A 26,037-nucleotide genomic window follows, 5' to 3' on the forward strand; every position below is an offset into this window, starting at 1 on the left:
TTTTCGTTCTGCACATGTCTAGCTAATATGCACGGGACATAAAAAAAAAATGGGAACTTCCTCTGTTGTATTCTTCGGGGTGTCTGCATTTAGCAAAGTGTATTTTTTCGGGGTTTCTTACTAATCTTCAGACCTAAAATTATTTATTTATTTTTTTTACGTGTGTAAAAAAGCACAGAGAGGGCTCTGGCAGTGAACGGGTGCATTGACGTATTTACACATCTGTGCAGACAGGCTGGGGAAGGTAAATTCCTGGGTGTGGTGAGTGATCAGAGTCTGACCAGGAAGTACCGGGAGAGCACAAAGCGCAAGGTGTCCCCCAAGACCGGACTTTAGAGGACGATAAACTTTGCAGGTAACATTATTCGTTCTTACTGTCTGGGGGAGGGGGCGCCGTTTAACCCCTCGCCTACTCGGCACTTACACCCCCTTCTTTACCAGGCCAATTTTCAGCTTTCAGCGCCGTCGCATTTTGATTGACAATTGCGCGGTCATGCAACATTGTACCCATATGAAATTTTTATAATTTTTTTCTCACAAATAGAGCTTTCTTTTGGTGGTATTTAATTGCCGCTGGGCGCTTTACTTTTTGCGCTATAAACAAAAAAAGTGCAAAAAATTTGGAAAAAAAAAAAGTTTCTTTGTTTCTATTATAAAATTTTTCAAACCGGTAATTTTTCTCCTTCACTGATGTGTGTTGATGAGGCGGCACTGATAGGCAGCACTGATGGGCACTGATAGGCAGCACTGAAGGGCACTGATAGCCAGCACTGAAGGGCACTGATAGGCAGCACTGATGGGCACTGATAGGCAGCACTGATGGGCACTGATAGCCAGCACTGAAGGGCACTGATAGGCGGCACTGATAGGAAGCACTGATGGGCACTGATAGCCAGCACTGAAGGGCACTGATAGGAGGCACTGATAGGCAGCACTAATGAGGTGGCACGGATAAGCAGCACTGATAGGCAGCACTAATGAGATGTCACGGATAGGTGGCACTGATAGATGGCACTGATGATGGGTACTGATAGACAGCACTGATAGGTGGCACTGACTGGCATCACTGCTGGGCACTGACTGGCGGCACTGCTAGGTATTGACTGGCGCAACTGCTGGGCACTGACTGGCACAACCGCTGGACACTGACTGGCATCACTGCTGGGCTGCACTGATGGGCACTGGTGGGTGGTACTGGTGGGCACAGGTGGGTGGTACTGGTGGGCACAGGTGGGTGGCACTGGTGGGCACAGGTAGATGGCACTTCTGGGCACAGGTGTGTGGCACTGCTGGGTGGCACTGGTGGGCACTGCTAGGCACAGGTGGGCGGAACTGGTGGGCGGCACTGTTGGCACTTGTGGGTGGAACTGGTGGGTGGCACTGCTGGGCACCGATCATCAGGGCACTGATCGTCAGTGCCCAGATGATCGTTGCCGATCCCTGCTCTCACGATCCCTGCAGCCGAAAACCGGCAATTGGATTTCCCGATGATCAGTGTGTCATTGGACACGGCTGATCACATGGTAAAAGGCCGCTGTGATTGGCCTTTTACCACATCACATGATCAGCTGCGTCACAGAGATTGCCGGGTGCGTGCCCCCGGGGGTGCACAGGAGAGCGCGTTCTGGGAGGACATCATATGACGCCCTCCCAGAACTGGCCAGCCGCAGTGTAGCCGTCATTCGGCTATTTGCGGTCGGCAAGTGGTTAAACGATCGGGGAATTCGAATATTGGCTGGAAAACACTCAAACCATAAATAAGTAGGGCATCAAAACAGACGAGGTAACGAGATCTAACCGGAGATACGGTCTACATGCACTTACAGTCTATAGAGGTACACTATATTGGCAAAAGTATTGGCTCCGCCCTCCAAATCATGTGATTCAGGTGTTCCAATCCCCTCCATGGACACAGGTGTATACAATCAAGCCCCTAGGCATGCAGACGGCTTCTACAGACATTGGTGAAAGAATGGGTCGCTCTCAGGAGCTCAGTGACTCCAAGCGTGGTCCCGTGATAGGTGGCCACCTGAGCAATAAGTCCATCCGTGACATTTTCTGGCTACTAAATATTCCACGCTCAACTGTTAGTGGGATTATAACAAAGTGGAAGCGACTGGGAACAACAGCAACTCAGCCACCAAGTGGTAGGCCACGTCACATGACAGAGCGGGGTCAGCGCATGCTGAAGCGCACAGTGCGCAGAAGTCACCAACTGTCTGCAGAGTCAATAGCTAAAGACCTCCAAACTTGGTGTGGCCTTCAGATGAGCCCAACAACAGTGCGTAGAGAGCTTCATGGAATGGGTTTCCATGGCCGAGCAGCTGCATCCAAGCCTTACACCACCAAGTGCAATGCAAAGCGTCGGATGCCGTGGCGTAAAGCACGCCGCCACTGGACTCTAGAGCAGTGGAGACGTGTTCTCTGGAGTGACCAATCACACTTCTCTGTCTGGCAATCCAATGGACTTGTCTGGGTTTTGCGGTGGCCAGGAGAACGGTACTTGCCTGACTGCATTGTGCCAAGTGTAAAGTTTAGTGGAGGGGGGATTGTGGTGTGGGGTTGTTTTTCAGGGGTTGCGCTTGGCCCCCTAGTTCCAGTGAAGGGAACACTTAAGGCGTCAGCATGCCTAGACATTTTGGACAAATTCATGCTCCCAACTTTGTGGGAAGAGTTTGGGGATGGCCTCTTCCTGTTCCAACATGACTGCGCACCAGTGCACAAAGCAAGGTCCATAAAGACATGGGGGAGCCAGTTTGGGGTGGAGGAACTTGACTGTCCTGCACAGAGTCCTGACCTCCATAGAACACCTTTGGGATGAATTAGAGCGGAGACTGCGAGCCAGGCCTGTATACATCATAAAAGAACACCTGGTCTGCAGGTAATGCAGTTCTTCCGGAGTGGAAGAGGATTGAGTAAGACCACAGAGATGTCCAAAGATGGTAGATACCACTGCAGAAGCAGATGGGGCCACAGAACCTGGGTGTAATGGGCCACTTTGCTGCGTATCATAGGAAACAAGCATGCTCATCAGCTCCACCTAGTGGCCGCAAGGCGGATCTCTCCCCATTCACGCTTTTATTTTTTTTTATTTAAAATCTAAAAAAACTACTAAAATCTAAAAAAAACTACTAAATCTAAAAAAACTACTAAATGAAATGGAAGAAGGTACCCCAAGGAAAGCCCAGAGAGGGAGGGGGATAGGTGATCTGCTGTTCATATGGAAGATACACTAGTGGTATGTCCATAAATCTGATGTCCTATCCATGATAATCTGGAGTGGCATGCATGAGGCAATGGGGTCCTGACCATGGTTGTTGAGTAAGACCACAGAAATGTCCAAAGATGGTAAAGACCACTGGAGAAACAGATGGGGGACACAAAACCTGTGTGTAATGGTCCACATTGGGAGCCCTTGTTTTGCAAAATCAGAAAGTACCCCCAGGATAACCCAATGACAGAGGGGGGATAGGTGATCTACTATTTACATGGAAGAGGTAAAAGTGGAATGTCCATAAACCCGAGTCCTAGTGATGTCCTATCCATGAAATCTGGAGAGGCACAACAGGAACGCTCAAATACATGAGGCAATGGGGTCCTGTCCATGTGTAGGAAAGTGAGCAGAGTGAGGAACACCAAGAAATATCTAGCATGATCACTACCTAAGTCTCTCTTTCTGCAGTATGGTCAATGCCCCACCCCTCAACAAAAGGTTAACAACCCCCCAGCATAAAAAACAGATGGATTGTGATAGACCCCCCCCCCCCCTCCCTTTACATTCATATAATTTATATTTTTGCTTTATAGGTCGGGTTTCTTGTTTGCTCTGCTGGAATAGAAGATGGGTCAGATGCCTTCAAGATACAGTGATGGTAGGTCCTCTACCTATTTGCTATGTTCAGCCTGTGTTGGTCTCTAATGCAACTTCAGTCGTACAGAATCACATGGTAATGGAAATTACATTGTTTTGAACGGTGCCATCAATGTGACTCGGCACAGTGCCATTTCAGAAAAGGTCCTCGTGCTACTTTGGTGTGATCCCAGTTTGATTTTGGACCTATAGACTTCAATGGAAAGGCACAGAAATCGTACGCACGTGGGATTCTGATTTGGAAAGCAATTTACTTTTTTTAAACTCTGAATTCTCCTCCGAGGCAAATCCTTGATCCCTCAAAAGTAGTAGTAGTAGTAGTAGTAGTTTACAAATCGAGTGAAAATCTCAAACAAGCCACATTATATAATTGCACCTGAAATCAGAAATAAAATCGCATCTTACTCAAGTGAACCAGGCCTAAAAGAAAAGTAAGGTGTCCTGCGGAAGAGCCTATATTTTGAGCTACCCACCTCCGAGCACCGTCACTTGGTTCCATCTCCTACCCACCTCCCAGCACTGTCACTTGGTTTCACCCCCTACCCACCTCCAAGCACTGTCACTTGGTTCTACCCACTACCCACCTCCGAGCACCGTCACTTGGTTCCACCCCCTACCCACCTCCGAGCACCGTCACTTGGTTCCACCCCCTACCCACCTCCGAGCACAGTCACTTGGTTCTACCCCCTACCCACCTCCAAGCACCGTCACTTGGTTCTACCCACTACCCACCTCCAAGCACCGTCACTTGTTTCCACCCCCTACCCACCTCCGAGCACTGTCACTTGGTTCTACCCCCTACCCACCTCCAAGCACCGTCACTTGGTTCTACCCACTACCCACCTCTGAGCACCGTCACTTGGTTCCACCCCGTACCAACCTCTGAACACCATCACTTGGTTCCACCCCCTACCAACCTCCGAGCACCATCACTTGGTTCCACCCCCTACCCACCTCCGAGCACCGTCACTTGGTTCTACCCCGTACCAACCTCTGAGCACCATCGCTTGGTTCCACCCCCTACCCACCTCTGAGCAACATCACTTGGTTTCACCCCCTACTCACCTTTGGGCACCATCACTTGGTTCCACCCCCTACCCACCTCCGAGCACCATCACTTGGTTCCACCCCCTACCCACCTCCAAGCACCGTCACTTGGTTCCACCCACTACCCACCTCCGAGCACCATCACGTGGTTCCACCCCCTACCCACCTACGAGCACCGTCACTTGGTTACACCCCCTACCCACCTACGAGCATCATCACTTGGTTCCAACCCCTATGCACCTCCCAGTTCCTCTTCTTTTAGAGAATACAGAGCCAAGTATCATTTTGTGATGCAAAACAATTGGAATGTATGGAATGGTAACAAGAAAAGCAGAAAAATAGATCCCCTGCAGCCAGCAGCAATAGGCCCTCCTCCCTAAAAACAATATATTCTTCCAGCAACAATGGGTCCCCAAAACAAAATACCACCCCAGCAACAACAGACCCCAGAAGCTACAACAGATCTCCCAGCAGCCAGCACAAATAGACTCTCCAGCAGCTAGAAACAATAGACCCCTCCCTCCATTAGATCTCTTCCAGCAACAACTGACTCCCATCAACAATAGACCTCCCACCAGTAACAATAGACCCCACCCAGGAACAGTAGACCACCACACAAAAATACATCCCCTTCAGTGACAATAGATCCCCAGAAGCTACAACTGATCTTTAGGTAAACGTTCGTTTTGTCCCTCTTTTTATCCAGACACACAGGAAGAGTTCCATCAGCTGCTGGCTCAGCGCGACTTCAACGAACTTCAACTCATCTGCGAGTATTTTAAAAATGACCTGATCTACATCGTGGCGTCCGCCTCCGAAATCAAACAAATGTTGGAGCACATGGAGTCTCGGAATATCCTCAATAAGGAGGTAACTAGGGAAAATGTGCCGATAGCAAAAAAAAAAGAAAAAGAAAATGAAAGGAAAACTTAAAATAAAAGACAAATCGCAGAGCACCGCGGGGTATCTAAGGAGAGGACGGCAGAAGCTGCTTTCTTTCAGACTCTCGGTCTCTTACAACTCATATAGATTGGTCCAAAGGAGGCAGAGATACGTTATTTGTTTGAGTAAATTACATTTTTACCTAATTAGCTTTTTTTTTTTAAGTCTTTACCAAGATATAAATCTTTCAGAAAATGTTATATACTGTGTATGTCTGTGTCTACGTCACATGTGTCAAACACGAGGCATGCTGGCCAAATCTGGCCCACTGGGCCATTTCATGTGGCCCTCACACCAACAGCTGTGGCACCCCCCTTGCCTTTGCCCCCACCTTGTGTCAGCAGCAGAGAGGAGCACAGAACTCCTCAGCCAGATCCTGTGCTCCTCTGTGCAGTCATGGTAAGGCTCGTCTGTGCCCCCCCCCCCCCCCCGTTCTCAGCAGTCAGCAACAGAGAGCAGGACAGAACTCCTCCGCCAGATCCTGTGCTCCTCTGTGCAGTCATGGTAAGGCTCGTCTGTGCCCCCCCCCCCGTTCTCAGCAGTCAGCAACAGAGAGCAGGACAGAACTCCTCCGCCAGATCCTGTGCTCCTCTGTGCAGTCATGGTAAGGCTCGTCTGTGCCCCCCCCCCCCCCCCCGTTCTCAGCAGTCAGCAACAGAGAGCAGGACAGAACTCCTCCGCCAGATCCTGTGCTTCTCTGTGTAGTCGTGGAAAGGCTTATCTCTGCCCCCCAGTCTCAGCTGTAAGCAACAGAGAAGAGGACAGAACTCCGTCAGATCCTGTGCTTCTCTGTGCAGTCATGGAGAGGCTCGTCTCTGCCCCCTCCACATCTCAGCAGTCGGCAACAGAGAGGAGGACAGAACTCTTTTGCCAGACCCTGTGCTTCTCTGTGCAGCTGTGGAGAGGCTCCTCTCTACCCCCCCCTCCACATCTCAGCAGTCAGCAAAAGAGAGGAGGACAGAACTACTCCTACAGATCCTGCACCTCTCTGTGCAGCCGCAGAGCCCCCTTGTCTCTGCCTCCCCTGGTCTCAGCATTCAGTAGACTCTGGCAACTGAATTCAGCCCTCCTCTGGTCCTCCTCCAGACCCTGCACTTTCTGTTTCCCCGTTCCACCACCAGCTTTTTTCCTGGCAGGAGCAAGGGTAAGGGGGGACTCTTGACTTTTAATGGTAGGGGGTCTCTTAACGTCTGATGTCGGGGGGGTTGGGGTGCTCTGGACATCTAGAGATATAACCGGCCCTTTGAGGGCAACCATAAGGCTGATGTGAAATTGGCTTTGACCCCCCCCCCCTCCCCCCCGCTTTACATGACTCTTCCATGAAGCCATCTGCACATATTAGGCAGGGTGGTGGGAGGAGTCTCTTCGGGACGATGAAACCGATTATATTCACAAATATGTTGCTTCTGTTTATTTTCCCTGAAATCAGTCACATTCTATTCTAGATATACCTCCAGATGAGGAGCGACCTTGGACCCTTCATGTTCTCAGAGAAGCTGCTACAAGAAATCCTGGAGGCTGGAAGAGAGGCCATCATGGGGTTCTTGGAAGGGATCTACAATCTGCAGTTTTTCAACTCCCCTAGTCATTTGTATGAGCTGCGGGACGAATTGGATCGATTCGGTAACTGAAATGTCACATCCTGTGTGCTGATCCGATATATTCACTGACTAGACATGTGCAGAACGAAAACATTTGTTTAAAGTAAAAATGATGCCGCACCCTTATATTATAACCATGAATAAATAAATAAAATCAATTTTTAAATAATATTAATTCAGTAATTAAATAATAAATGATTGCCCTTGATTTGTCAAAATATAAAAATATAAAATGTGCAACTCATTATTATAGAGATATATAATACATCAATTATGAAGAAGAAGAAGGAAAAAAAAAAATTCCAAATTATATAAATAAAATAATCAAAAATATAAAAATATATATAATTAAAATTAATAATTAAAATTAAGTAAATAATTAAAAAAAAGTATATATATTTTTATTAATTAATTTTAATTATATATATTTTTATATTTTTGATTATTTTATTTATATAATTTGGAATTTTTTTTATTTATTTATTTTTTTTCTTCTTCATAATTGATGTATTATATATCTCTATAATAATGAGTTGCACATTTTACATTTTTATATTTTGACAAATCATTTATTATTTAATTACTGAATTAATATTATTTAAAAATTGATTTTATTTATTTATTCATGGTCATAATATAAGGGCGCGGCATCATTTTTACTTTCAATTTGTTATTTTCAGTATATTTAATGAGAATATAGCTAGGAGCTCGCGAACTTATCCTAGACTAAATACTTATAGTGGCTCACAGGATATTTCCATCATATTTTCCTTGAAAACATTTGTTTCATTTCGGATTGATTCATATCGTTACTCATTTCATACTCGTTACCAGAATTATATATATATATACTGTATGTTGAAATGCATTTTTTATATATTACAAAATATATGAAAAATATATTTTTTTTAAATATATTTTTTAAATGTATTCTTCAGATTTTTTTTAACATATAGAAAAGTCTTTTTAACGTATGTTTATGCATATATTTGTAAATGCATTCCAAAAATATAGATTAAATGTATTTGTAAAGACATACGGTATATTTGAAAATATGTAATTTGAAAAATATTGTTCAGATATTTGGTAATATATAAAAAAAAAGCATTTCAGCATACAGTATATATATATATACAATTTTGGCCGTATACAATATATTTCAATATATATATACATATATATTTGAAAATGTATTTTTAAAAATATTTTTCATATATTTTGTGATTTCCATTTGTTTAGGGGACAGTCTGATGCAACAGATATTACTGGACCGGAATGGACACCCTCTGACTCCCGAGCTGAAAGGTAAATGTTAGAGGATGTTCGTTGGTTGGGAAGCCAATGCAATGCCGTAGAAAAGAAAGAAGAAAGGAAAGAAAGAAGAGGGGCGCCCATCAAGAGTCCATCAAAAAAGTCCAAGTGGGGGACTATTAGTGTTCACAATGGCAATATATGTCAAACGGCAGCATCAGTGGCAGCACCCTCAGACCAAAGCTGAACTCCAGATTCCCTGGAAGCGATGGAGGACAAGTGGTAACCTTGCGTCAAGTTGATGCTTCAGGTTATGGCTGGAAAGGTCTCCTTGGAATGCAAATGGCGTGACGTCAGCGTGGGAACGTGATGACGTGCGTTTCGAAGCGGAGCTTCTTCCTAAGACCTCAGCTTCAACTTGACGCATGGATACCTCTTGTCTTCCATCACTTCCCAGAAGTCTGGACTACGTCTGGTGAAATTCTTATTTCCTTTTTATTTCTTGTGAGTTGCCAATTGTCATTTGGCAAATAAATTGTATACTTAATGCTGCACTTAGTCGGGCGCCCCTCTTCTTTCTTTTCTTTTGCAGAGTTCAGCTTTGACTGAGGGTGCTGCCACTGATGCTGCCGTCTGCAATATATTGGCATTGTGAAGACTAATAGTCCCCCACTTGGACTTTTTTGATGAACTTTATGGACTTCTTTATAGCTCTAATATACCCCTCCAGCGCCACATTTGTACATATAATGCAGTGCCGTAAGGCTAGTTTTGGTGTAAAATGTGAAAAACAAAAACAGCATCCTAGGCCAAGTCCCAGCCAATGGGTAATGCAGGCATCCTGTGTGACACCTACGTCTGTCATACATAACCTTCCAACAAAGAAAAAGAAGATACACTCCATCATAAGAGCCTAGTATGAAAATGTATTATTACTTTCCAGGAGAGAGGCTGTTCCATCTGCACTTCTGCCTTCTAACATGTTTTACTCTCTCGAGAGCTTAATAATAGAATGAAATAAGTTACAGTCTCACGGTCAGGGGTCAGGCTTGGAGACCAGTAGCTATAGCAGTAGAGAAGCTCCCACTGACCAGCTGGATAAGTGCACAAGCAGGTCACCTTGGCCAATGATGCAGGCTCGCCCGAAGTGTGTGGTCTGAGCACTAACCAGTTTTCACCAGAACTCCTGATGGTGGAGACAGGGGTGTATTTACCACAAGGCAAACAAGGCAGTTGCCTAGGGTGAAATTTTTCAGGGGGGCAGCACCTCCCCCCAGAAGAAGGGCTGGAAGGAGGGACATGTACACCTTGGGAACGAGGTGGCATCCGAAAAAGGCTGCGGTTTGCTTGATGGTGTATATAGAGCCTGACTCTCATTCCCAGAGCTGTGAAGAGTGTCTTTCTCTCTGTTGCCTTGAGGTAGGGGGTGGTTAATGGAAGGCTCTCCCAGGTGGTGGGCAAGGGTGTTGTTGGTCAATGTCAGGCTCCCTCCGTGGGTAATGTTGGTTCGTGTCCTTGGGGGGAAGACAATCTTTGAAGAGTTTGGAGATGGCCCTTACCTGTTCTAACATGACTGCGCACCAGTGCACAAAGCAAGGTCTATAAAGACATGGAGGAGCCAATTTGGGGTGGAGGAACTTGACTGGCCTGCACAGAGTCCTGACCACAAACCCATAGAACACCTTTGGGATGAATTAGAGAGAAGACTGCGAGCCAGACCTTCTCGTCCAACATCAGTGCCTGACCTCACAAATGCACTTCTGGAAGAATGGGCAGCACAAAACCTAAATGCACCATTGGGTGTAGATGAGTTTTGTTAGTACCAGGTTGTAGGCCTCAGGGTCACCCCACCAGGAGGAGGACCAGCTGTGGTCCAACAGCAGATATAGCAGGTAGGAATCAAGCAGAAGCATAATCAGTAAACAAGCCAAAGTACAGTAATAAGCAGTTGCAGGTTGGGATCAAGCAGAAGCGTAGTTGAGGAACAAGCCGAAGGTTGGTAAGGAGTGGTAGTAAAGATACGGACAGCAGTAAGAAAGACAAGAGCGAGACATTGGCTGCAGAGAGCACAATATTCTTGCAAACAGGAAGTGCAAAGGCATGGCTTTAGTAGGAAGTACATGTGAGGAGCAAAGGGTTCAACGTTCAGGACAAACAAGGTACAAAGCCAGGTTGTCCTAAGAGATCAGAAAGGTAGCTGACCAGCATCTCAGGTTATGACTGTGGAGCAGGTAGCAGACCACTTGAAGCCATTGCCTATTGGCCAATGGAGCAGAGGGTAGAGTGCTTTGAGCGGAGCGAGGTTGTCTTCTCCTGTCATTGTGGGTCATTTGTAGCATAAGGTTAAAAGTTAAGGTAATAGCACCCCTACGGCACTGAGAGCCATCATGGGCGCAAGGTAGAAGACCTTTCAAAAGCCCCTCTTCACATTCTTCTAAACAGCTTCATAAACAAAGGCTAAAAAACAAAAAAAACATTAAATAAAATAATTTTTTTGCCAATGCAGAGCAATGCAACAGGTTCAACTAAATGCCACCACCACAGCTTACACTATATTGCCAAAAGTATTGGGCCCGCCCTCCAAATCATTGAATTCAGGTGTTCCAATGTGTTCAGCTCCATGGACACAGGTATATAAAATCCTCACCTAGGCATGCAGTCTGCTTCTACAAACATTTGTGAAAGAATGGGTCGCTCTCAGGAGCTCAGTGACTCCAAGCGTGGTCCCGTGATAGGTTGCCACAAAGTCCATTTGTGACATTTCCTGGCTACTAAATATTCCACGCTCAACTGTTAGTGGGATTATAACAAAGTGGAAGCAACTGGGAACAACAGCCACTCAGCCACCAAGTGGAACGCCACGTAAAGTGACAGGGCGGGGTTAGCGCATGCTGAAGCGCACACTGCACAAAATTCGCCAACTGTCTGCAGAGTCAATAGCTAAAGACCTCCAAACTTCATGTGGCCTTCAGATTAGCACAGCAACAGTGCATAGAGACCTTCATGGAATGGGTTTCCATGGCCGAGCAGCTGCATCCAAGCCTTACATCACCAAGTGCAATGCAAAGCGTCGGATGCAGTGGTGTAAAGCACGCCGCCACTGGACTCTAGAACGGTGGAGACGTTCTCTGGAGTGACCAATCACGCTTCTCTGTCTGGCAATCTGAAGAAAAACATCTCTGGGTTTGGTAGTTGCCAGGAGAACGGTACTTGCCTGACTGCATTTTGCCAAGTGTAAAGTTTGGTGGAGGGGGGATTATAGTGTGGGGTTGTTTTTCAGGGGTTGGGCTTGGCCCCTTAGTTACAGTGAAGGGAACTCTTAAGGCGTCAGCATACCAAGACATTTGGGACAATATCATCTTCCCAACTTTGTGGGAAGAGTTTGGGGATGGCCCCTTCCTGTTCCAACATGACTGCGCACCAGTGCACAAAGCAAGTTCCATAAAGACATGGATGGACGAGTCTGGAGTGGGGGAACTTGACTGACCTGCACAGAGTCCTGACCTCAACCCCACAGAACACCTTTGGGATGAATTAGAGTGGAGACTGCAAGCCAGGCCTCCTCCCCCGACATCAGTGCCTGACCTGACAAATGTGCTTCTGGAAGAATGGTCCAACCTTCCCATAGACACCCTCTTAAACCTTGTGGACGGCCTTCCCAGAAGAGTTGAAGCTGCAAAGGGTGGGCCAACTCAAGATGACACTTGGGGGTTCCAGAACAATGACACACTGACACTTGGGGGTTTATTTACTAAAGCTGGAGAGTCCAAAATCAGACTCCCTTCTGCATAGAAACCAATCAGCTTCTAACCTCAGCTTGTTCAATGAAGCTTTGGCAATGAAACCTGGAAGCTGATTGGTTTCTATGCAGAAGGGAGTCTGATTTTGGACTCTCCAGCTTTAGTAAATAAACCCCTTGGAGTCCTGACCTCAACCCCATAGAACACCTTTAGGATAAATTAGAGCAGAGACTGTGAGTCTGTCCTACTTGTCTGACATCAGTGCCTGACCTCAGAAATGCACTTCTTGAAGAATGGTCAAACCTTCCCATAGACACCCTCCTAAACCTTGTGGATGGCCTTCCCAGAAGAGTTGAAGCTGTTATAGCTGCAAAGGGCGGGGCCAACTCAATATTGAACCCTACGGACTAAGACTGGGATGCCATTAAAGTTCATGTGCGTGGAAAGGCCGGCCGACCAATACTTTTGACAATATAGTGTATGCAAGTATGGCAGGAAGATCTTGCTGTGAGAATATTCAAGACATCTAATGAAGCCAGGGGCTGGCTCAGACCCTTGTGTTCCATCTGTAACTAAAGCAGCCCTTAGAGGAGTAATTTCTTTTCCATTCAACCTGTGGGTTGAACAAAAACAACAACTCGATTCCCCCATCTACACTCAACGTGGATGTGGGAATCCTCCTTCTGAACCTTTGAAGTCTGAAAGGGAGACTTCATCGCCATTAGTTCACACTGATTAGCACTACCTATAGCCAGCAGCACTGATCGAGTGGCAAAAATCTGACAGGGTGGTTGTACAGAAATTGACTGGTAGAGCAACGTCTGTACCAGGGGTGGACTGACAACTCATGGGGCCCCCGGGCAATAGGGGATCATGGGGCCCCTGTGTCCTTGCCCAAACTCAAAAAAGCCTATGAAAAAGGTACCAGGGGCATCTCATGGAGCCCCCTACTGACCCCGGGCCCTCGGGCAGTGCCCGAGTTTCCAAATGGTCAGTCCACCCCTGGTCTGTACAATCTGAGTGCCCATACATAGAACAAAATTCAGATGGCCTCTGCTAAACTGACCAAATTTCGATCCATGTATGGTTGGGATCTACTCTTGGAAGGAGAGGTCATGAATGCTCAGGTGACCTGAGTGTTTCTCTTCACAATGGCATCTAGACCCAAAGACATCTTTAGATGGTTCTATTCTGCACGTTCAGTTAATGTCGTGCAGTTTGTGGTCAGCTTAGAACACATGACCACCTGGCCTAAAAAAGAAAAAAATAGGCTGGTCGTTCTGGTGTAAAACAAATTGGCATATAAATCTTTGGACACCCTCAACTCATTTTTTTTTCTTTTATAATTGTATTGATATTATATTTTGCTTTGGCAGAAATACAAGAACATCACAAACAACATCTGCTACAAACTGCTATACCAAAACCCTCAGAGTCTACAGGACAGAATAAGGATTTTTATGTTTCTGATCGTTACATGGATTTGATTGCATCCCATGTCCGCCCCTTTCATAGATCAGCTAAAAACAAGCTTCTAGAGACAGCAGCAAAACATAGAGATTACTTTCGAAATGACGTAGGAAGTGTTTCTCCTTACAGACTGTTCCGGTGGTGCCAATGGCTAAAATGTGAACCGCATGTAGTGATGGTGACTGGTGTGCCAGGAATAGGGAAGACAACGCTACTACAGAAGCTGGTTTGTGATTGGGCAAATGGAAAATTCTATCAGGGGTTTTCTTTCATCTTCTTCTTGAGGTTTCGGGATCTCAACAAGCTAGAAAAGATCAGCTTGGAGTCAATGATCCTTCAGGAATATCCATATTTAGAGAATCAACTTGGGAACATTTTACAGAATCCAGAAAGGTTGCTCTTTATCTTTGATGGCCTGGATGAAAGTGTTCATGAAATAAATTTTAAATCAGGCCAGCTTCCCCATGATATAAAACAAGTGGCAAATGTTGGAGCGGTTGTGGTTGGTTTGGCAAAACAGACTCTACTCAAGGGCTGTCGTTTTCTTATGACCAGCCAACCAGACAGGTTAGCGGGAAAGAATATTAACATTTGCAGGAGAGCACTGGAGGTCATTGGATTCTTACCAAAAGAAAGTCAGCTTTACATCGAAAGATTCTTCATGAACAAAGAAATATCAGACAAAGTTTTGGGTTTTCTGAGGGAAAACAGTGTGCTGAACACCTTCTGTTACAACCCATCATACTGCTGGATCATCTGCACAGTGCTATCAAAGTGCTTCAAAGGTCAACCAACCAATGATGACCAAATAATGCCATCACTGCCGAAAACTCTGACGCAGCTCTTTGCGGCCTTCATTGCTGATGTTCTGTCCAATCTTGGTTCAGATAAATTCACTGCTCGGAGTCTGTTGACATCTATCGGGTGGATGGCAGAACATGGAGTTATAAACCGCATTACCAAATTTAAAAAACACACCTTCGCACAGTTTAACGTGGACAGGACCTCAAAACTTTTACCAGGATTAATGAAAGAATACACCTGTTCCCCAGAGGCATCCTTCTCCTTCCTTCACCCCATCACCCAGGAATTTTTGGCTGCCTTGGTCCATTATATTGATTATTCTCCTGAGAAGTTACATGACTCACTTGAAAGAGCCAAGTCCTTCAAAGATAACTATGGTGAATTATTTCTCTCGTTCCTCTGTGGTCTCTCCGATATCTCCACCAGGACCATTTTGGAGCCTTATCTGGGTGATTTGTCTTCCGATGCTGCCAAGGATGTCCTCTCTTGGCTTCAACAAGAGGTTACAGAATTAGACCCTTTGGAAAAAACAAGGCTCTTGAGTATATGTTTTAAATTCTTTGAGCAACAGAATAAGGCATTTTGTTCAGAATGCCTAGGATCATTCAGAAGTTTTAACTTTTATCAAGAAAAGCTGACCCCTCTGGACTGCTCTGTGGTGTCTTTTACAATTCAGTCCTTAGAAGAGATTGACGTTCTTGGCCTAGGACAATGTGACCTTCAGAGGGACGATGTTGAGAGATTTGCACCTGCTCTACATAAAATACATAGCATAGGGTACAATATAAATGCATGTCTTCTTGTGCCTTGTGAATGTCAAAAGATCTTGATGTTAAGGAAGGAAATGTTACAATATAACGAGAGACGATACAGCAGCAATAAAGTTTAATACAAGAGGGTTAGAGGAGGGCCCTGCTCTTTGGAGCTTACAATCTAGGAGGGAGGGGCTGGTGGTACAAAAGGTAATAACTGTGGGGGATGGACTGGTAGGAGGAGTAGAAGATTCCATTATTAGCTGAGGGCAGGATAGGCTTCCCTGAAGAGATAGGTTTTCAGAGATCACCTAAAAGTGAGCAGAGTAGGTGATAGTCTGATAAATTGGGGTAGAGAATTTCCAAAGCATGGGGGAAGCTCTGGAGAAGTCCTGGAGATGAATAGGGGAGGATGAGACAAGGTAGCTAGTGAGCAGGAGGTCGTGCGAGGAGCGGAGAGGACAGTTTGGGTGATATATGGAGACAAGATTGGTGATGTAATTGGGGGCAGAGTTATAAATGGCTTTATATGTTATTGTTAATGTTTTGAATTTTATCCGTTGGACAATGGGAATCCAATGGAGGGATTGGCAGAGAGGGGTGGAGGTCACTGAGTGGAGGCCAGTGGAGGGATTGGCAGAGAGGGGTGGAGGCCAGTGGAGGGATTGGCAGAGAGGGGTGGAGGTCACTGAGTGGAGGCCAGATTGGCAGAGAGGGGTGGAGGACACTGAGTGAAGGCCAGTGGAGGGATTGGCAGAGAGGGGTGGCAGATATGGAAAGGTTAGTAAGGTGGATGAGTCTAGCAGCAGCATTCATGATAGACTGAAGAGGGGATAGCCTGCTACGAGGTTGGCCAATGAGGATGGAGTTACAATAGTCAAGGTGAGAGATAACCAGGGAGTGAATAAGTTGCTTAGTAGTTTCCGAGGTTAGGAACGGGCGTATCTTGGAGATGTTGCAGGGACGGGCAGAGAAGAGGAGAGGCTCTGTGACCTCTTCTGTCTCCCACCAGTGCAGCCTGTAGAGCCCAGTCAGTCCTCTGGGGGCAGTGTATACATTATATGTGTGTTCCTGGGGGAAGGGGAAGAAAGGGGCTGATAGGAAGAGGGAAGACAGACACTGAGGCTCCCACCACTTCCCTTTCTATGCAATTCTTCCAATGCATTTTCTAGAAATCCAACATCCCTATTTATTAGTTATTAATTTTACTGCTTTTTCATGGTAACCTTATTTACAACCCCGCTATTTATCACTCCTCCTTCCTAAATGAGTGACCCTTCTAAATTATTATTTTGAACAGGCAATCTCTATATCAGGCTGGAACTAAGGGGGAAACTACAACTCTAATTTTACTTCCTTTGTACTAGAAGGGTAGGATAGGTTATGCAATCTTTGCTGTACAACATTGCAAAGGATTTCCAGAGCACTATGGGTTAGCTAATGAGATCAAAAGACCACAATAGACAGTGCCAGCCTTTACCTGGCTTTAATTGAAAACTGGGGCTTAGGCATCCAATACTGCTGGAATTTATTGCCTTGTGTATGCAGATTTCCACTTATGCTTTTGCATTTTCTAAACTGCATGCATTTTTCTACATGAGTAGAGATGGCAAAGTTCTCCAAACCAGTGTGCAATATATTAATAGATAATATTTTATACCTAAGAAAATAAAAATATGTTTTACAATACTGCAGTTATGTATTTAAACATTTTAATGAAATATGTTCAAATACAGCTAGTGTGGGGAACCTAATATGAGCCTCCTTTCATTGTGTGCACTGCAGCAAACAGGCAGAGAAATGGAGGGAAACACTAGGAGCCAATCAGCTGTCGTGCATTGGGCTCACTGACAGGAGGAGAGAGCAGAATAAGCAGAGGGATGGCTACATCAGTCTACTGCTACTCCTTCACTAGACAGTCAGTAGGCTAGTCGTATGTACTTCACCAAGTGTGCTGCTTCTTCAGTGGAAGAGATTGAGGGCCTGGTTGTGCTATCTTGCAGAAGTGTCTGGATCACAAAGCCGAACATCCCAGCACCCCTGCCACTGAACCCCAAGATACCAGACACATTACAAATTCACTTGCAGGGAGGATAGTACTGTATATGTGAGTAGTTGAACAATGGATTTTTTGAACATGGTACTGAAATGTCTCTTATTCATCTCCTTATAGATTCTATGGCTTTGGATTCGGAGATGATGCAGCCGAATTGATATGTTCAGCATTAAAACATCCTGACTGCAAGATACACACTCTGTGGTAAGCAGGGGCGGACTGACAACTCATGGGGCCCCCGGGCAATAGGGGATCATGGGGCCCCTGTGTCCTTGCTCAAACTCAAAAAAGCCTATGAAAAAGGTACCAGGGGCATCTCATGGGGCCCCCAACTGACCCCGGGCCCTCGGTCAGTGACCGAGTTTCCAAATGGTCAGTCTGCCCCTGGTGGTAAGTTATCTTATCATATGTGATTGTATAATTCAATGTCCAATTTTAGACTTTGGCTCTAAATTAAGGATAGCAGGAAAGCTGTCAGCGTAGACTAGGGGTTTACTCCAACCTTTCTAGAAAAAATGGCCGGTTTACTGTCCATCAGACCTTGGGGGGCCAGACTGTAACCAGTGGGAGCCAAAATGCCCCCACATCAGTGGAAGTGGACAATGTCTTAGGGTGTCATTGGATGTAAAAGAAAAACCTTGCACCTGTGGTCAGTAGGAGGAGTAGTGCCCCTTTCATTGGTATAGGTGGGAGGAATGGTGTCCTATTATTTGTGTCAGTAGAATAGTGCCCCATGATTGGTGTCAGTGGGAGGAATAGTGCTCCATCATTGGTACAAGTGGGAAAAATGGCGTCCCATTCTTGGTATCAGTGGGAGGAATAGTGCCCTATCATCGGTCTCTGTGGGAGGAATAGTGTCCCATCATTGGTATCAGTGGGAGGAATAGTGCCCCATCATTGGTATCAGTGGGAGGAATAGTGCCCCATCATTGGTATCAGTGGGAAGAATAGTGCCCCGTCATTGGTATCAGTGGGAGGAATAGTGCCCCATCATTGGTATCAGTGGGAAGAATAGTGCCCCGTCATTGGTATCAGTGGGAGGAATAGTGCCCCATCATTGGTATCAGTGGGAAGAATAGTGCCCCGTCATTGGTATCAGTGGGAGGAATAGTGCCCTATCATTGGTATCAGTGGGAAGAATAGTGCCCCATCATTGGTGTCAGTGGGAGGAATAGTGCCCCATCATTGGTATCAGTGGGAGGAATAGTGCCCCATCATTGGTGTCAGTGGGAGGAATAGTGCCCCATCATTGGTGTCAGTGGAAGGAATAGTGCCCCATCATTGGTGTCAGTGGGAGGAATAGTGCCCCATCATTGGTGTCGGTGGGAGGAATAGTGCCCCGTCATTGGTATCAGTGGAAGGAATAGTGCCCCATCATTGGTGTCAGTGGGAGGAATAGTGCCCCATCATCAGTCTCTGTGGGAGGAATAGTGCCCCATCATTGGTATCAGTGGGAGGAATAGTGCCCCGTCATTGGTATCAGTGGAATGAATAGTGCCCCATCATTGGTGTCAGTGGGAGGAATAGTGGCCATCATCAGTCTCTGTGGGAGGAATAGTGCCCCATCATTGGTGTCAGTGGGAGGAATAGTGCCCCATCATTGGTGTCAGTGGGAGGAATAGTGCCCCATCATTGGTATCAGTGGGAGGAATAGTGCCCCATCATTGGTATCAGTCAGAGGATTAGTGCCCCGTCATTGGTATCAGTGGGAGGAATAGTGCCCAATCATTGGTCTTTGTAGGAGGAATAGTGCCCCATCATTGGTCTCTGTGGGAGGAATAGTGCCCCATCATTGGTGTCAGTGGAAGGAATAGTGTCCTGTCATTGGTATCAGTGGGAGGAATAGTGCCCAATCATTGGTCTCTGTAGGAGGAATAGTGCCCCATCATTGGTCTCTGTGGGAGGAATAGTGCCCCATCATTGGTGTCAGTGGAAGGAATAGTGCCCCGTCATTGGTATCAGTGGGAGGAATAGTGCCCCATCATTGGTCTCTTGGGGAGGAATAGCACTCCATCATTGGTATGAGTGGAAGGAATAGTGCCCCCTAGTTGGTGTCAGTGGGAGGTATTATGCCCCATTGTTAGTGTCAGTGGATGACATGGTGCCTCATCATTGGTGGCGGTGGGAGGAAATGTGCCTTGTAGCAGTGAGAGTAACAGTGCCCTAAGGGCTGGATAAAGCCAAACAAAGAGCCGCTTCTGTCCCGCGGGCCACAGTTTGGAGATCACTGGCATAGACAGTGAATTACACATGAAATCTGCACTCCAGTGACATAAAAAGAACAAATTATTTTTTTAATCAGATTTCTTTTATATTCCTTTCCTGTAGTTTGTCACTCACTGGACTAACAGACCGGGCATGCTCATATTTTGGACCTGCAATCAGTGCCAACAAGTCACTACGAATACTTCGATTGTCCAATAACAGGCTGGATGGGCCTCACTTTGGTGACCTGATGACAGCTTTGTCCAGTCCTTCCTGTAAATTAGAGGAACTGGAGTGAGTAGAATACATGTAAATGAGAAGGCATTTGCTGGGATTGGTTGTGGGTGTTTACCAACATGTCTGATCTGATGAAAAATTCAACACCAAAGGAAAACTATAATGGTCTGGTAAAATGATATCTTATAACTGATACTCGGGGTCTTATGGCTGTCATTGTTCCTCAGTCAGGGAGTTACTCGTCTCTTAGCTGTTACATGAGAGACGGGTCATGTATCCGGGGTTCACCTTCTTCAGTGCACTCCCTTTCTTCCAGTCTTTTCCCAAGCTGTCTCAGCTCTTTCTTCTGCTGTTGTCAAACGAGCTGATACAGTTATTGACCAGACCGAATTTTCTGTTTCTGAGAACCAGGTAGTTCCTTACCTGGTTTTTCAGTTCCAGAGGTGGGGAAATCTTCTTTTCTCACATTGAGGGGGGTCCTATCATTTGAGGTTTCTTGTCTCCTGGTCTACATCCTGTAGTTCCAAAAAAAGGTTGTTCATTCAACATCAATGGATCATTTCCTTGGAAGGTCATTTGATCTAAATCCAGCTGGATAATGTCACAGTTCTAACACACCTCTATCTTCAAGAAGGAATGTAAAATCTTGCTTTAACAAGAATGGTAGTTTGAATTCTGAAGCAATTTTAGGTTCTAGTTTTGTTTGCTGTGCTGATCTCAAATGTGGTCCTTTGGAGATCAGGTTTTGTCATCTAATGGTTTCTGGGTATGGAGAAGCAGTCCATACACCTGGGTTCAATCCAGGACCTGCAGTGCAGGTGGAAAACCCTTTTTTGGCGGGTCCCTCAATAGCCCTGTTCAACAGAATGCTGAACAGGCTTGTCTCCAAGGGCCAGAATGTTCTGGCAGTAGCACCAAATGCTCCATGCAACTAGATCTAGGTCTTTCTTCCTTGTCCACTTCAGAGGCTTAAGAGTGGGGGCTTTCTAGCAATCCTCCTTGCTCTGGATTGATCCAGGAGAATGTTCCTCGAAGATTCTGGTAAGCTTCTTGCTCCAGAGACCAAACACTTGATTCAGTTTGTCAGATGCATCTTTAATCTGTGACTCTGAATGCTTGAGGATAAGTAGGACATTTCAAGAAGGTTTACCACGGGACTTTGCTTACCAGAATTTTGAAAAGGCACCCAATGGTGCAAATGATGAGGTAGCTCCTGGTGCTTCGTACTGGCTGAGAGTCAGATGTGACTGAAGGGATATCACACACAAATTGATACATGCTTCATCATTCCTATGCTCTTACATTCCTTTTTCTTCCTCCAGTTTGAGCAGCAACTGGTTGATGGACAATTCCTGCTCCCTTTTGGCATCAGGAATAAGAAGTAACCAGTCTCTGAAGATACTCATCCTATCGTCCAATTATTTGATCTGTCCATACTTTGGTGACTTGATGCAGGCTTTGTCCAGTCCAACCTGCATGGTGGAGCAGTTGGAGTGAGTATATCATCACTATACAGTGCATTTGACTTGCTCTCTTTCTTACCATGTGGGTACCCATGTGGGATGTGTCGTTGGTGATTGTGAAGTATCGATGTTACATGGGGGTGAGTCCTTTTTACTTTGTCTTCCTTTGGGAAAACAGAGCAGTGAGGGAGCAGAGGAAATGTAAGTATAGGCAGCTGTATGGGTCGTCATTAAAGAGAACCTGTTACTTTGGTAGGATGGGAAGGATAAGGAAGAGAGGAAATGAAGGAAGGAGGGGAAGGGAGTGAGGTAGGAAAGAAATAAAGATTAAGAAATAGTAGGGAAGGGAGGAAGGAAATGGAGAGGAAGAGTGAGAGAAAGAAGCCCAGGATAGGAGAGGAGAGAGAAAAGGGAAGGGAGAGGAAAGGGAGGAGAGAGGAAAGGGAGGGGGGAGGAGAGAGGAAAGGGAGGGGGGAGGAGAGAGGAAAGGGAGGGGAGAGGAAAGGGAGGGGAGAGGAGAGAGGAAAGGGAGGAGAGAGGAAAGGGAGGGGAGAGGAGAGGAGAGAGGAAAGGGAGGGGAGAGGAGAGAGGAAAGGGAGGGGAGAGGAGAGAGGGGAGGGAATGGGGGAGGAGAGGAATGTTGGAAGGAAATAAAAGAAGAATGGAATGGAGAGAGCAAAGAAGGAATAGGGAGAACTGAAAAGAACAAAAGCTAACCTTGCAAATTCTCAATATTATTTTTAAAAATTAGCAAAACCGATTTGGGGAAGACATGATGCTTTTTTCTTCTTTCGGTCAGGCTACAGGATATTTTGCTAGATGATGAACACTTCCAATTGATGATGCCTCTGAGTAACAATAAGAACCTCACATATCTAGACCTGAGGAGGAATAGCGTTACGGGTGCCTCAACCCCTTACCTCCGAGAGCTCATCCTAAACTCAACCAACCTGAAGAGGGTCAGGTATGTAGAACCAACACCGGACAACGACGAGGAGATTGAGGGGTTTTTATACTTTGGTAAAAAAGTTTTCAAATGTCAATTGGGTGGCACCTTATCTTCTCAGAATAGTGCCATATTGTGCTAATCCTATCCAAGGTTTGGTATGAAAGTGGAGGAAATAAAAAAAGCTATAGTTAAACTATAACTATGGGCAAAATGTAAAAGATGACATACAGTATACTTGTTTCATCCTGGCAGCAGATGAGTTATTTTTCCTCTTCCTTTATCAGTGTGACAACCATTCCAAGGCACCCCTGACGATGTCATATGTTTTGTCCCAACCCTGTAACTGCCATGTTCCATGACGACTTGGCCTAGGGAAGAGAAAGAAATGGAATATTATAACTTTAATAGTTGTCACCAGAACAGGTTGTGAGGGAAATCATCCAACAAGGAAATCAGATGTCATGGTTACAACTGCCTAAACTTGGGGAGTGCTCCACCTACTTCCTCTTGTTCCTCCGACATAGGAAGTGAAGGGAAATCTCCCTGGTGGGTTTAAATACATCAAAAACCTAACAAGAGTTCCAGCCTCTTTTCACTCCATCCAAAACTAAACAAAAGCTTTGACTTACTTTGTCCTATACATTCCTTTTTAATGGACATGGTGGCTTGTTGGGTAATATTTTGCTTTATAACAACTGTGGAAATATTTTAATATCTGCTCATTTTCTATCTTTCTTCCTTCTAGCCTCTTTTTTAATCACAACCTGTTCCTTGAAGACAGAAGATCGTTGCAAGAGCTGGAAGCTCAGAAACCAGGCCTTCATATTTAAGTTGGTTGAACTCAATGGACATGTGAACAGTTGTGACATTGAGAATTGTACAATTGCCATGATGATACATTCACTGTGACGATGAGCTCCGCAAATGTGGTGTGGGGATGAAACTCTGACATTTGCTGGGATGATGAGACTTGTACATTCCATGCGATATGAGACCCATACACTTGTCATGATGATGATGAGACTAATGAGTTCAAATTTTAAAAACTTTAAACCTTCACCTATACAGACCCATCAATGCAAACATTTAAATAAATTGTATACAGTAGATATAATATTTAAATCAATATAATTATTTACCAAACCTTTGAGCGATAGACAAAGTTATAGTACATCTAGAGCAATGGTCTCCAAACTGCGGCCCTGGGGCTGGATACAACCCTTTCCATTCATAATCCATTCGTAGCTCCAGTCTTTTGTAACCCTGAGTTTATTCCTGGCCTATCACCATCTGCGTTTCAGTGGTGGATCAGTAAGGGGTTTTTTGCGTATTTAGGACTATTTAGATGGCCTTCGTCCTCGTTCTCTCCAATACTTTTTGACAAATTGCCAGATGCCCTGCAGTGAACTGTTCCATTGCCATTAAATTATATCTTTTGTCACCAGTAAACTCAAATTACTTCTAGAACCCTGTACACTCACACCTCTAGAGATCTTCTGTGGTGCTACTGGGATGGTGAAAGGTCGATTATCCATTATTTATGCTTCCCTTGTTGATCCACTTACTAAGCTATCCTATAAGACTCAGTGGGAAAGGGATTTGAATAGTTCTTTAGATTTGGACACTTGGCGGACTATGGCCAATGCTCTATCTAAAATTTCGAACCCTGTGCATTCACACCACTAGAGATCTCCTGTGGCGCTACTGGGATGATGAAAGGTTGATTATCCATTATTTATGCTTCTCTTGTCGATCCACTTACTAAGCTATCCTATAAGACTCAGTGGGAAAGGGATTTGAACAGTTCTGGACACTTGGCGGACTACGGCCAATGCTCTATCTAAAATTTCGATTAATACTACTCTTACCAAATCCAGTTATAAAACACTTCTTCACTGGTACCTAGTTCCTACACGTCTTGCCAAAATGTACCCATCTGTGTCCCCTAATTGCCTTCGACACTGCGGACAAGAGGGCACTATGCTTCCACATGGTGGAAATGTCTGGTGGTTCATAGATTTTGGAATCCGAATATTTAACTTCATTTATTCGGTAATGGGAATTAATATTCGTAAATCACCAGAAGCAGCCTTATTTCATTTGTTGCCCCACTGATATTCCCAAGAAATCAGTTAAATTAATCCTTTATCTTCTGTTGGCAGCACGAATTACTATAGCTAGATGTTGGAGACAGCCATCCATTTGACTCGGTCAAACAGAAATTGGATTATGATAAATGATAAACTTACGAGTATCGTTAACAATAATACTTCTAAATTTGAGGTTACATGGGAACCATGGATTAGGTATATCTCTAATATCTAATGGACTTATGGCTGGCCCTCTTCTCTTCTTCTCGTCTCTCTTTTCTTTCCTTCCTCCTTCTTTCTTCTCTTCTGTTTTTTTTTCCGTTGTATTCTTTAGTCTCTTCTTTGACTCCTCTGTTCAATTTTTTCGGTCTCCTTATTTTGTCAGATGACTATCTGAAACTGCCCAGGTTTACTGACCGATGGAATATGTGCTACCCTACTGGGGCTGTGTCCTCTTGTTTACAACATCGTTGGTTGATGTATTCATATGTGCCTATGTACTCTATGAATCTGTTTGTTCGCCACAACTCACCATGTAGGTGGGCTGTTTCCAATTTTTCTGTACATCCTTTCTACAGTTTTTCAATAAAAATATTGAAATATAAAACCATTCAATGTGTTTCGGGATGGATCTCCACTCTCCACTTGAGGTGCCTGCAGAACATAACATTTGGGTTGCATTGGGTACTCTCATGACCGTGGCTCCTCAGCTGCTGATGAAATGTCTGGCCTCTTCACCTCAAATGAATAAGGTGACCTGTACAAGCCAAATCCAATGACTATATGACCATAAATCACCAGCGCCAAAAATTACAAATTTTAACCACTTGCCGCCCAGCCACTGTAGAAATACGGTGGCAGGGCGGCACGGCTGGGAAAAACCATGTTTTAAAACTTGTGTTTTTAAAACAGGTAGGGGGCGTGTGCGAGGCGCGCCGCCGCCGCCCAACCTGTCCCGCCAATCACGGCCACGGATGTCAGTCGCCGGGTCATAGCCGGTCGTTACCGGCTATGTCCCGGCGATTAGCGGCAATCAGTGAGATATATATTTTATATTGAATTTAATATTTTTTATATATTGATTTAGCACTATAACAAATTATTTTGCGCTGTTTGTGATGTTACAAATCCAATGACTGAATGTTTTATGGCAGATCATTGGCATAGGACAACAGTCATCCACAGAACACCTTTAATGCATTTTACAAAACTGACTCTTTCGTCAGTAGAAGTTCTACATCAGGGGCGGACTGACCATTCGAGCACTCGGGCACTGCCCGAGGGCCCGGGGTCATTAGGGGCCCCATGAAATGCCCCTGGTACCTTTTATAGGCTTTTTTGGGTGTGCTTTGAGTGTGGGCAAGGACACAGGGGCCCCATGATTCCCTATTGCCCGGGGGCCCCAGGAGTTGTCAGTCCGCCCCTGTTCTACACCTCACCAGCTCTGCCCTCTGATATTACGAGGGATGGAGTATCTGTGTGATCCGGCTATGGAATGTTCTGAAAGTGAAAGTAACAGCTGTGGTTACATTGTAGTCATCTTTCCCTCCTCCTCTTCC

General features: G+C 45.3%; 1 protein-coding gene across 1 annotated transcript; it reads left to right on the top strand.

Annotated features, from left to right (window-relative positions):
• Positions 1 to 269: 269 nt before the first annotated feature.
• Positions 270 to 25,088, top strand: LOC149439179 (NACHT, LRR and PYD domains-containing protein 12-like). Its single transcript, XM_089659372.1, has 11 exons — positions 270 to 355; positions 3,808 to 3,872; positions 5,625 to 5,788; positions 7,306 to 7,483; positions 8,701 to 8,766; positions 13,829 to 15,503; positions 17,652 to 17,738; positions 19,863 to 20,033; positions 21,299 to 21,469; positions 22,239 to 22,403; positions 23,134 to 25,088. Exons 2-11 carry the CDS (start codon positions 3,842 to 3,844, stop codon positions 23,216 to 23,218), a joined length of 2,793 nt encoding a protein of 930 aa, XP_089515498.1. The 5' UTR covers positions 270 to 355; positions 3,808 to 3,841; the 3' UTR covers positions 23,219 to 25,088.
• The last annotated feature ends 949 nt before the right edge of the window (positions 25,089 to 26,037 follow it).

This window comes from Staurois parvus, unplaced genomic scaffold (genome assembly GCF_062004578.1).
Source record: "Staurois parvus isolate SC_StPar_1 unplaced genomic scaffold, SC_StPar_1.0 ptg001150l, whole genome shotgun sequence".
In the NCBI taxonomy this organism is placed as follows: domain Eukaryota; kingdom Metazoa; phylum Chordata; class Amphibia; order Anura; family Ranidae; genus Staurois; species Staurois parvus.